The sequence below is a fragment of the Martes martes genome, assembly GCF_963455335.1.
Source record: "Martes martes genome assembly, chromosome: 1".
Lineage (NCBI taxonomy): Eukaryota > Metazoa > Chordata > Mammalia > Carnivora > Mustelidae > Martes > Martes martes.
This window is the reverse complement of record NC_137888.1, coordinates 154868230-154880478: the sequence shown is the minus strand read 5'-3', so window position 1 is coordinate 154880478 and position 12249 is coordinate 154868230. Positions and strand designations below refer to the sequence as shown.

Sequence of the window (12249 nt, the reverse complement as noted above, 5' to 3'; positions counted from 1 at the left end):
ATATTAGTATTTATCCTTGAGGGTCTTTAAAGAAGTTCAGTTACTAACTTTTTTTTTTTTTTAAGATTTTATTTATTTGACACAGAGAGAGAGAGATAACAAGTAGGCAGAGAGGCAGGCAGAGAGAGAGGGGGAAGCAGGCTCTCCACTGAGCAGAGAGCCCGATGCGGGACTTGATCCCAGGACCCTGAGATCATGACCTGAGCCAAAGGCAGCGGCTTAACCCACTGAGCCACCCAGGTGCCCGAGTTACTAACTTTTTTTAAATGAACAGTTTTACCATTGTACCTGGGTTTCTCTGTTTCTGTTTATACTACTGTTTGGCTTTAGTAATTCCTGTGTGCATCTGATGTTTTCTTCATAGAAATAGAATTCTTGCTCAGTGATTTTATGGGCGTATACCTTAATTTTGAATTATAATATCAGACTGTAAATAAAAATTTTACCTAAGTAATCATTTTATTTGTGCCTTTTATTTCTGAGTTATCCAGATATTCCAAGAACAAAGCAGTTCACTTAGAAAATGTTTAAAGCAGAATATTTTTTGGTATATTCTTCTATTATAGGTTAATGCATAAGAATCGAAAATGCTTCTGCATTTTAGCTGGACCAGTTTAAAAGTATTCATTTTCCCCGCTTGTTCCATAGAGCATCATAAGAGTTGTATTCCATGACAGACGGCTACAATATACAGAGCATCAGCAGCTTGAAGGCTGGAAGTGGAATCGTCCAGGAGACAGACTTCTCGATTTAGGTATGGGTGGCTGTCAGAAGACTCTGGAGAGATGAAGGCAGTTGTTTGGTAGAGAAGGCACCATATATAATTGTGTTGGAGAGAGTGTTGGTGTTAGCAGATCCTGCGTGCCTTGCATTGTTAAATTTAGAAATGAAGTAGTTTTTTGGTGCTTAGAGAACCTGAGCCAGGAATTTTGAGTTTGAAATCATTTATTTAATTCTTAATTGGCACCATCCATCATATGTTGAATAAAATGAAATAGAAACCATGGTGGGAGAAAGTCTGGTAGCTTTAGGTGGGTTTCCATGTTAGCATCGTTGACCGGGAAAACATTGAAGAAAAAGGTTCTATGTGGAGGTGAAATAATTTCATTTGAACATTAATTATAGTAAGTGGTAAGCTTTTTAATTATTTGTGGTGGATGAATTTCTATGTAACTTTTTAAAAAATACAGATATTCCAATGTCTGTGGGAATAATTGACACAAGGACAAATCCAAGCCAGTTAAATGCGGTTGAATTTCTGTGGGACCCTGCGAAGCGCACGTCTGCTTTCATTCAGGTTTGGAGTTTTTACATTAATAGAAGTATACTAGCCTAGTCATTTGAAAGGCCATAGATGAGGTTAAAATTCTTGACACATGATGTTATCTTCTTTAAATGCTTATTTGTAAGCTATCTTGTAATGTCTTCTATTTTATATATTTTAAATTTACATATGTATAGACTGTTAAAAAAAATAGAGTAAAAGGGTGGGATTGAAAAAAGTGTATGTTTCAAGATTTTTTCTCTAGCATAATTAAAAGACATTCTAATACTGAAAATTTCAAACCCCACAAAAGTAATAGAATAGTAATGAATCCTCTATGTACCCATCACCTGGCTTCAACAGTTATTAGTAGTTTCCTCTGTCTTAGTTATTGATGGAATACTTTTAAGCAACTCCCAGGCATTTCGTTTCACCCATAAATACTCAGCTTGTATCCCTAAGAGATGAGTTTTTTTAAAAAGATTTATTTATTTATTATTTATTTATTTGACAGACAGAGGTCACAAGTAGGCAGAGAGGCAGGCAGAGAGAGAAGGAGGGGAAGCAGGCTCCCTGCTGAGCAGAGAGCCCGATGTGGGGCTCGATCCCAGGACCCTGGGATCGTGACCTGAGCTGAAGGCAGAGGCTTACACTGAGCCTCCCAGGTGCCCCCGAGAGATGAGTTTTTTTGGAAACGTTAATATATGTAAAATATGACAGATAGTAATTTTTATACCCTGTATATTCAGATTTGTAAGTGGTGGAATTGAAACTGAGTAGGTAATCTTTATGTAGAAAGGGAAATTGCTTAATTGCTGATCAATCTAAGTAGTCTCTGATTTGTATGAACTGTAAAGAATATTTGTTTACTTATGTATTTATTTTTTAAGAATCTTTAGTATTTTGTGGTTTTTTGGTTTACCAAATACTGTCTGGATCCTGCCAACGAATAGTCACGCAGGACATGGTTCATGTTAGTTGACATTGTGCTGGTGTTGGGCAGAAGTGGTAGGAAATGAGCATTGTCCTCAGTGAACTTTGAAGGTTGACAGAACAGTTTAGGTCGATACAGGCAGGGTGAGTAGTAACCAGTCCCTGGGCGGTGTCACAGCTGGTGTATGTAGGCACAGCAGTAACCTGATGGGTTGGCTAGAGTTGGGGCAGTGACAGAAGAGGGCAGGTGATGGACTTGTGAGAGGAGAGGCATTGGACTGGGGAAGAGCTCATTGCCAGAAAGTTCAGAAAGGCCCAGTTGGATTTGTGAAAGGAAAGCCATACGGAAGAATTCATGACAGCTGTCTGGCTAGTATGTAAGAGTTTGTTTGAAGGGATCCTGAATTTATGGCTGGGGTAGGACATCTGAGAAGGAACAAAATAGAAGGAGACTCAGTGGATGGTACTTTGAGTCCCTTTCAGCTTGAGTTGTTTTCCAGGTACACTGCATCAGCACAGAATTTACTCCCCGGAAGCACGGAGGTGAGAAGGGAGTGCCTTTCAGGATTCAGGTCGACACCTTTAAGCAGAATGAAAATGGAGAATACACGGATCATCTACACTCAGCTAGCTGCCAAATCAAAGTGTTTAAGGTACGTGATAGAAACAGGGCTTTTTAGTAAGGCCCAGTTGTGCTTGTAAATTGTCCGTCTTCAGCCTGATGGAGGAAATCATGCACTTTGTCTTTAAGCCTAAAGGTGCAGACAGGAAACAAAAAACGGACCGAGAGAAGATGGAGAAGAGAACAGCTCACGAGAAGGAAAAGTATCAGCCATCCTACGACACCACCATCCTCACTGAGGTAATGTGGGGCCGCGTTTTGGTTTCTGAGGAGAAGCAGCATTTTACATAGTAGCACTCGCTCTACGGAGGAGTTTTGCTACAAAAGGGTTGGGGAAGATGGGGTGGTAGATTGACATAATGTTCTTTGTGAAATTTGCGGGGGAATAATTTTATTTAAATTTGGGAATTTTAAATAGATTAGTTTCCTGGGTGGGGTCGTGAATGAAGATGCTGAAATCCCAATCTGGTCTCAGAAACAGACCTTACAAACCCTGAAGTTGGCAAGAGATTTAAGTCGGGGCCTAGAATGTCTGATTTTTGTCACTGCTGGGGTTTTGCATTTTCTTTAACTTTGAATCCTGCTAGTCATACATTTGTTTAATTGGACTGCAGAGACATAAAACAGGGTGTTAGATCTTTCTTTGTATAATGAAAAGACATTGATCCCAATCTTTGGTGTTTGTCCAGATGAGGCTTGAGCCTATAATTGAAGATGCAGTTGAACATGAGCAGAAAAAGTCCAGCAAGCGGACTTTGCCAGCAGACTACGGTGATTCTCTGGCAAAGCGAGGCAGTGTAAGGGACTTCTGCTTCTCTTTTCATTGTGCAAGAAACCTTGTGCAGTGTTAGATATAGGATCAACTTCCACCGAAAAGTAAAGCCAAATTTGTTTTTGATGTCCTTGTCTTGATTTAATTTGCTTTTGTTTAGACTTCCTGCTTTCTGTTTGTTCCTCATTGAGGAAAATTTCCTAAATCTAACACTTTAAAACAAAGTTGACCATAGTGGGTGGTTTTGGAGGGAAAAACGACACTCAAAAATGTGTTCCCTCCCTGTTTCCTCCCCCTCCTCCCTCCCTCCCTCTCTCTCCTCTGCACACACACTTCCTTCAAGAGCACTGAAATTAATTGAAAATACTTTCTTTAGTAAAATAGTTATCATTTTTGTGTAATTAAAAAAGGTTTTGCTTTCTCATGTGTATAACTGATAAGAAACTTTCATGGATATTTAGAGACATGATGGCAGCAAGCTTGACATTAACATGCAATACTTTGTGTCACATTTCCCTGCATGTAGGATAAGAATGTGCGTCTGTCTGTGCTTTTAAACGCCTGTTTGGCAGCACTGGTAGAAAGAAATCTTTGCATTGGTGTTTCCTCTTGCCTCCTGCATTGTGATCTTCTGCTTCAGGCCAGAATAGTGCACCTTGGTACCCTCAGACCTGATTGCCCCAACATCCAGTCAGGGGGTTTGGCTTTGTTAGCTTCAGGGCAGCAGATCTTTATTTCATGACCCAGTTCTTTATCGAATGGTCCAGCAAGGTTTATCGTATTCTTCAGACTTTGATCACCACATACCCACAGTATATGTAAACACAGAGCATTCTCGAATTTTTAAAAGTAACTGTCATCATACGTATGGTTGGCTATTCTCGTCATCTCATTACAGCGTTTGTACTATCAAGGTGCCAAACGTGGGATTTCCACGCTTACATATGTATGTGTAATTTTCTGTGCTATGAAAGTCACAGGCACTATCACAGGAACCTCATTTCCAAGTTAAAGCATTGCATGACAGTATTTTAAGTGCTTCTTTATGCAGTAACCCTGAAAATGTAGTCATCTGGATGGATGGGGAGCATACATGATGCATTTTCTTTAACTGGGGTTTTGGGATTTGGGTCAGAGGTTGTATGGAACAACTATATGCTCCTTCCCCAGAATACCCCTCTCCAATTTTATGTTTTTAATCCTCTATCTCATTTCCCAGCTGAAGACTCACAAATAGTTCTTGGTAAACTTTTCTGGGGAGATCCTGGTAACTCAATTCACTTTTCCCTTCTTGTTGGAAATGATTTAATTAAAAGGAATGGGTTCTGATATTTCATAAGTTAATCTGTTATAGTCCAGAACTAATCTGGAGATGGTAGAATTTGTTGGTAAATTATTAATGATTCTTAACTCAAGTCTAAAGTATGCAAAACGTCAGCAGTTCACTGGCCTGGGATTTCACATCTTCCTACAGCGCGTTGTTTGCTCCCCTGGGCTGAGTTTGGTTGGGTTAAGATACTTGTAGGGGGTGATTAGAGATCCTCTTTGAAACCTGTTTTAAAAAAGCAAGGTACAGATTAATCCCTTAAAAAAAGTCTGCAGCATTTTCTACATTTCTGCAAGTGCCTACAAAGAAAGGCCAGCATTTCTCACAGTTGTTGGATAGTGACAGTTGACTTTTGTTAGGAAGGGAGGTTAGGCTCCCCTGTTAAAAGGCGTTGCATGAACTGGTCCCTCACTGAATAGAGGCCCTACTGCTGGTTAATAGAGGTGAAACCTTTAATGCGTCCTCTGGTCTTGGTCTCTGAGCTGTGTTGCACTGGCTCACCTCGGGGCTGCCAGTGTCTCCAGTCTAAGGTGGGTCGGCATTTCCCAGTCTGTCGGGGCGGGACTTTGTTCACAATGCATGGAAACTGTTTCCACATGAGTCCAAGCCACATGTTGCTGGGGCTGTCATGAATTGTAGACTCTCCTCGGGAACAGAGGCAGTCCCACACTGCTTACCTTTACACCCAGGGAGGCAGGACAAGGTAGAAGAAACATCGGGCAAGTCTTCCTCCATGTGCCTTGCCCTCCTGGTTTCAGACTGGAAGAAGAGCCCATAAGACACGGGCAGGCAGGCCATAGTGTGGCAAGCAGCCTGGCCATCGGACACCCTGCCACCCGTTACTCCCGAAAAGCCAAGGCCTCCTAGCAGGACCAGTTTTCTCCGAGCACTGATTTCCTGGTGTTCAGTGAGTCTGGCCTCCTATTTATTGGGCAAGTTTTAGATGTCGGCCATTGTTTAGCAGCCCTGCTTTTCTACTGTTATAGGAATCGAGCTTGTGTAAAAGTGAAATAGGTGTGTTTATGGAGGTCCTGTACCTTGGTTGTCCCCGCCATATTCCTGTGCTGTTAACTTGAAGCTGTTGATGGCTTCATGTCTGCAGACAGTGGGCAGTGATGAGCAGGTATGCGGAGGCTTGATATTAAAAGGTTCACCCCACTTAGATGTGCATGTTAGATTACCTCGTTGTATTTTATATCTGGGGAGGATGGTGTAGCATGAAAATCATCTTCCAGGTAGTGGAGCTGATTATGGGCATGAGGTATCCAGAAAGTTACTAGATCTCTTAGCTGGTTCCTCAGACCGCATAAGCAGGGGATGTGCTACTCTGTCGGGTGAAGGGAGAAACAAGGCCCCAGTTTGAAAGGACGGGCCCTGTTGTGCAAAAGGTTGTTGAGAATGAAATTGGTGTGCGTGCAGTGAGTTCAGCCGTCCTCTCCAGCTATATTCGATTGCTTTTTTGAAAGCTAGTAGTAGCTCGATCCCAGGACCCTGGAATCAGGACCTGAGCCGAAGGCAGCCGATTCACCAACTAAGCCACCCAGGCGCCCCTCTATCCATACTTCTGATGGGTGTCAGACCCGTTGTAAGCACCTGTAACCGTCGGGGAGACTAGTTTCTGCCCTCAGTGCTTCACAGTCTTTTAGCTCCTTCACACTGGGGTCTGGACACTTCTACACACAAAAGAATTTTGAAAAAGTATGTACTCCCTTGCACGTTTTCAGGTTGACGTGAAAGTTTTCATCATAAATCTAAACAGTTGTAAAGAAGACAATTTTCTGGCATCGTGAATATTTGTATTATAATTTAAGATAAAGCTGTTGTACTACTTTTGGAAGTGAATTCATAGCAATTTGACACCCATTATCGTTTATTTTAAAAGCTCGTGACGAAGCTCTTAAGTCTGAAATTTTATCCCACTCTTCCTTCATGATCTCTTTTCTCTTCCACTCCCCATAAATAATTTCATCCCAATATGACATACTTTTATGCCTGAAAATCTTTATTTTTTACCTTTTTAAAGATTTATTTATTTATTTATTTATTTGACAGAGAGGTAGCATCGAGAGAGGGAATCCAAACAGGGGGAGCTGTAGAGGGAGAAACAGGCTTCCTGCTGAGCAGGAAGCCCGATGCAGGGCTCAATCCCGGGACCCTGGGATCAGGACCTGAGCCGAAGGCAGATGTAACAACTGAGCCACCAGGCGCCCCTGAAAATCTTTTTTTTAAGATTGATTGATTTATTAGAGAGCACATGCAGTGAGCAGGGGGAAGCGTAAGGGGGCAAAGGAGGAGAGAGGGAGAGGGAGAGAATCAGACTTCCTGAGGTACTGAGCCTGACATGGGGCTCAATCTCACAACCCTGAGATCATGACCTGAGCTGAAACCGAGAGTCAGATGCACAACTGACTGAACCACCCAGGTGTCCCTGCCTAAAAATCTTAATGATCACCCTGGTTACTTTTTTTTTTTTTTTTAAGATTTTATTTATTTGACAGAGATTACAAGTAGGCAGAGAGGCAGGCAGAGAGAGAGGGGGAAGCAGGCTCCCTGCTGAGCAGAGAGCCTGATGCAGGGCTTGATCCCAGGACCATGAGATCATGACCTGAGCCGAAGGCAGAGGCCTTAACCCACTGAGCCACCCAGGCGCCCCACCCTGGTTACTTCTTTATGACAGACTTACAGAAACTGAGATTTATAATTTCCTTTGACCATAAAGCCTGTCAGTTGAGAAATTTTTTTTTTTAGGTAAATCATTGTGGGGCTTGAACTCATGACCCCGAGATTAAGAGCCACATGCTCTACTGACTGAGCTACCCAGACTGCCCAAGAAATTGAAAACTACTTATGACTGGTACCAGTTTATCAAAACAACAAATCATACACATTTTGATGAACAGTTGTTTAATTATAAAAATAGAAATGTTATTGGAAATATGTCATGAAGAATGAGACAGGGTAGAATGCAATCAAATTCTAGATTTTTTTTAATAGATAAAAGAAACTTCGTTTAGATGTGCTGTGTCACTCAGGTCTTGAAATTCCTGTTGAGTTATCTGCACAAAATCCCAGTGACCTATTTTTGTATGAACTGGTAGATTATTTCAGTATGTGTCAGCTGACACCAGGTCTCCTTCAGTTTTTGAAGACAAGGAATTGAAAACTGCCTGACATAGAGAAGAACTTGCATTTTTAAAATTTATTTATTTATTTCAAAGATTTTATTTATTTCACAGAGAGAGTGAGTAAGAGTGTGAGAGGGGAGAGGGTCAGAGGGAGAAGCAGACTCCCCAGTGAGCACGGAGCCCAATGTGGGCACTTGATCCCAGGACTCTGGGATCTTGACCTGAACCAAAGGCAGATGCTTAACTGACTGAGCCACCCCGGCGCCACCGGAAGAATTGTTTTAGAGTCACGTACTTTTTTTCTTTATCCTAGTGTCTTTGAATGGTCTTTTGCTTGGTTTGGGGGAGGGTTTTCTCTCCCCTGTCCATGGTGATGTATGACAACTATTTTGTGTAAAATGGGAGCATAGTGATTCTGAAGGGGGCCTTGAAACTGAGGATGTCCTAACACGGACTCATTCTAGAGGGAATATCAGGGAGTGAGATGGACCCGCTCTGTACATAGCTCAGGTTTGAAGGCTCGTCCTTGGCTGCCCTGGCCTGCTCAGCCCGCTCAGCATGCTTTTGACTTCAGCTTTTTCACCTCTCCTGATTGTAATAGTCAATGCGTCTTTGTATCTTTGCTCTATCTTTGGTCAGAATGGTACATGGGTTTGAAAAATACCCTAGTTCACCGTGCACCTTCCAGAAACTGTAAATAATAAACATGTAGACAGAGAGACGTGGGCAGCATGGTACATGTTGATGTGTGTTGATGCTTGGCCTGCCTCACTTTGCTTGGGGATTATTAATCTTAGAGGACTCCAAAGAAAGCAAGGGGGTACTGGCCAGGCTGCTCTGGGTTAGCGGGCGGAGGAGTGCTAGGGGGACAGAGCCACTGTCCTGGTCACCATAGGTGTCAGATGCTGCTTGTGAATCCATTCTTGCCTCTGCTGTTCTAAACCTTGATAGGTACCTGCTACAGAACTGATAAAGTGGGGAGTGAAAGTTCTTGGAAACCAGCTGTACAGAAGTGTACGTTAAAAATGCCTGCATACATTTTGCTGCTGTCATCACTTCAGGTCTTCCTGAGATTAAGCAGTGTGTAGTCACGGGTGGCAGGTAAAGCCACACAGAAGTAATAAATCTGATAGGTTTCTGTGAGGTTGCTTGATGAGTGTCAGGTGTCTTGTGTTTTATAGCCTCGCATTTGGCCAGACTAGAAAGTGACTTACGAAAATATTTCTTCCGTACACTTCTAAAAGCATCTCATTAATTTATTTTTGTTTCTGTCCTTAGTGTTCTCCATGGCCCGATACCCCCACAGCCTACGTGAATAGCAGCCCTTCCACAGCGCCCGCCTTCACGTCCCCACAGCAGGGCACTTGCAGCATCCCCGACAGGTACCGCTTCGTGCTGTCGCTCGCCCGGGGCTGGCCACACTGTGCTCCTTCACTGCCCTCTCTCTCACTTGCCAGCATCCTCTTTTTTATATCTGTCTGAGGTTTATAGTCATGAGAGCTAGCTGCCTCAGCTTGAGAGGAAAATTGTCTTTTCTTTGCCTGCCAGCCTTTTTGCTCTTCGCCCTCCATGCCTCATACATTCACAGCTGTAGGAATTGTAGCAAAGGAGGCATTTTCAAGGTACATTCTTTGTGAGAGAAAAAGAACATGAATGGAGTCCATGGATAGAGGACAGTGAGTTATTAAGGTGAAACTGTGACTCGGATGGGTTCAGATTGCATTTATTATGAAGTACATCTGTCTTCAGTGCACACCATATCAGAGAGCTGTTCCTGCTCTGCTTTTTCTGCCTCACATTACACAGACTATTTACTTCTTTCTTTATTATGGTAAGTCTTTAAACTTACAGGAAAGACTTTCAATTTCTAAAACTTTACTGTGGTTTTAGAAATGGGAATGGTGGACTTGTTCTGTTTTATTCTCTGGCTGTGATTGGCATCTCTGAACCCTGCGGGCTCTGGGTGGGGGCAGGGGATGCTGTCACACGGGTCCTGTAGGTGCCACATGGTGCCGGGGGTGGGGGGGGGCTTGCCTTTCTGGGGCTCTGCTGAAGAGCTGATCCCGAGCAGGTCAGATCAGAAGTGCCCTGTTGTTGGGAGGTTTCTCACTGGGAAGGGAAAAATACACAAGATTGGGAGGGGAAGGTTCTTTTTCTTACACTCGGGCCACACCAACGGGTCTGTCCTTGTCAGCTGTGGCTACTATGACAGAACACCAGACCAGGGCCTTAGAGACAACAGAAACTTGTTTGTTGCAGTTGTGGAACTGGAAGTGTGAGGTCTGGGTGATTCTGGCGAGGGCCCTCTGGGTTGCAGGTGCCACCTGGGTTTTCACGCAGTGGAGCAGACGCCCTTGTGATCTCGCCTTCCTGGTCCCTCCCTGGGGCGCCGCCTCCTCACTGTGTCATGCGGGGTGTGTGGGGGGGGTGTGAGGATGGTCAGTGTATGCATTTTGAGGGAACACAAATATCCTGTCTGTAACAGGGTCTGATAAGAACACAAACAAAAACATGCTTTTTCCTGTGAAGATGAGTAGACCGGCAGGCAGCTCATCTTGTAGATCTTTGTGCTTTACGAGGAGAAACATACTCTTGGACTCTACGTTGGAGAGCCCAGGGACTGGCATGTCCCCATGTGGGGGCCATTCTTGTCTTACAGCCCAGGCCGAGTCATCTTGGGCAGAGGTCATGACTTCAGAGGCGGGCTCTGGGCTCCTGCACTGCTGGCTGAGCACACAGCTTCTGGGAGCAGCCGCGCCCTGTGCTGGCCAGGAGCTGTGCTCTCCGGGTGACACACACCTTCCCTATCCGTGTAGGCCGAGAGGGAGAGTCACCAGTCAGCATCATAACTTTACATAACTGAAGTACAGGTGCTAAGAAAGGAGTCTGAGCCCAGGACCAGGAAGGCACTACACTCCCTGTGGAGTTGTCTTCGTTTTTGTTTGATCTTAAAAACTCAAGGAGAGTGGCACGCCTTTGTTCCTTTTGCTTCCCTGAATTTTCCCTTCATTAATCATGGGTAAATGTATTAATTAAACAGATAATCATTTTCCATTTTTACTTAGGACTATTTCTTGGACCTCCTTATTTTATTAAGTGTGTGTGTGTGCATGTTTGTGTGTATTTTGCAGTTACTTCTAACTCTATCTTGATTTCTCATATTATTTTCTTACTAAAATGAATGAGTGTCCTTCATTTTCCTGGCACCCTGGAAATAATTGGAATCCTTTTGTTTCCTAAAACTTGAAGTTCTTACTTGGAACTGCTAGAGAAGAGAAGGATGAGGCACTAGCTGAACAGCCTCCTGTCACTTTCCTCATACTCACTTGCCTGACCAGTGGTGCCAGCATTCTCAATCACAGATCCACACGCTCTGTCCTACAGTATTATGTAACACTGACCCAGTTTAATAGCCTTTAATGTCTTGGTTTTAAGTGTGTGTGTGTGTGTGTGTGTGTGTGTGTGTATAATAATTCTCCTCTCCTTCCTTCTGTTCTCCCCAGCAATTCTTCTTCCCCAAACCATCAGGGAGATGGAGTTTCACAGGCCTCCAGTGAAGTAAGTGTCTTCATCCTGAAGCTGTCCGATGCTCTAAGGGGTCTGCATTTTTGAGGCTCTTACAGGGGCTTGAGGCATTGTTTGGGTCTCTGTCCTCCTCTTGAGTGGGTTTGTTTTTTGTTTTGTTTGTTTTTTGCTTTAAACTTGGAGGATTTCTGTGTTTTGTTTAAATGTTTATAACATGCCAGTGACTTGGGTTTTTTATTAAGTTTGAATAGTTTCTGTTTGTGTTCATTTTCCTTGTTAATAGCAACTTCAGCCTTCAGCCACGATCCAGGAAACCCAACAATGGCTGCTCAAAAACAGATTCTCTTCCTACACAAGACTGTTTTCCAATTTTTCAGGTATGTTTTGTGTTTGTGTGTGTTTGTGTACATGTGTGTTTTGTGCTTGTTTCTGTACTTTTACTAACCTTGATTTAAAAAATTTTTTGAAGTTATGATGGAGTCATACCCAGTTTCACCTAGTGGTGATATCCTGCATACCTCTTGTGTCAGGAAGCTGACATCAGTAGTCTCCCAGTTCACCAGTTTCAGGTACCTTCATCTTTGTACAGGTGTATACAGTTCTATCCAGTTTCTCTCATTTTATTAACTTCATTTTGAAGTAATTTTTGCCTTATTGTCTTTTGCGAATATAGAAATGTTC

At 43.1% G+C, this 12249-nt stretch overlaps 1 protein-coding gene across 2 annotated transcripts in view; it reads left to right on the top strand.

Annotated features, from left to right (window-relative positions):
* Positions 1 to 12249, top strand: part of UBP1 (upstream binding protein 1) — a 57450-nt gene that overhangs the window by 33059 nt on the left and 12142 nt on the right. Inside the window, exons 4-11 of one of the 2 annotated variants that reach the window (XM_080812013.1) lie at positions 649 to 754; positions 1191 to 1297; positions 2698 to 2850; positions 2949 to 3059; positions 3509 to 3616; positions 9322 to 9425; positions 11547 to 11601; positions 11852 to 11945. In XM_080812013.1, the coding sequence (XP_080668139.1) occupies positions 649 to 754; positions 1191 to 1297; positions 2698 to 2850; positions 2949 to 3059; positions 3509 to 3616; positions 9322 to 9425; positions 11547 to 11601; positions 11852 to 11945 (838 nt within the window). The remainder of the gene's footprint in view (positions 1 to 648; positions 755 to 1190; positions 1298 to 2697; positions 2851 to 2948; positions 3060 to 3508; positions 3617 to 9321; positions 9426 to 11546; positions 11602 to 11851; positions 11946 to 12249) is intronic. The other variant, XM_080812012.1, reaches the window with a different exon arrangement.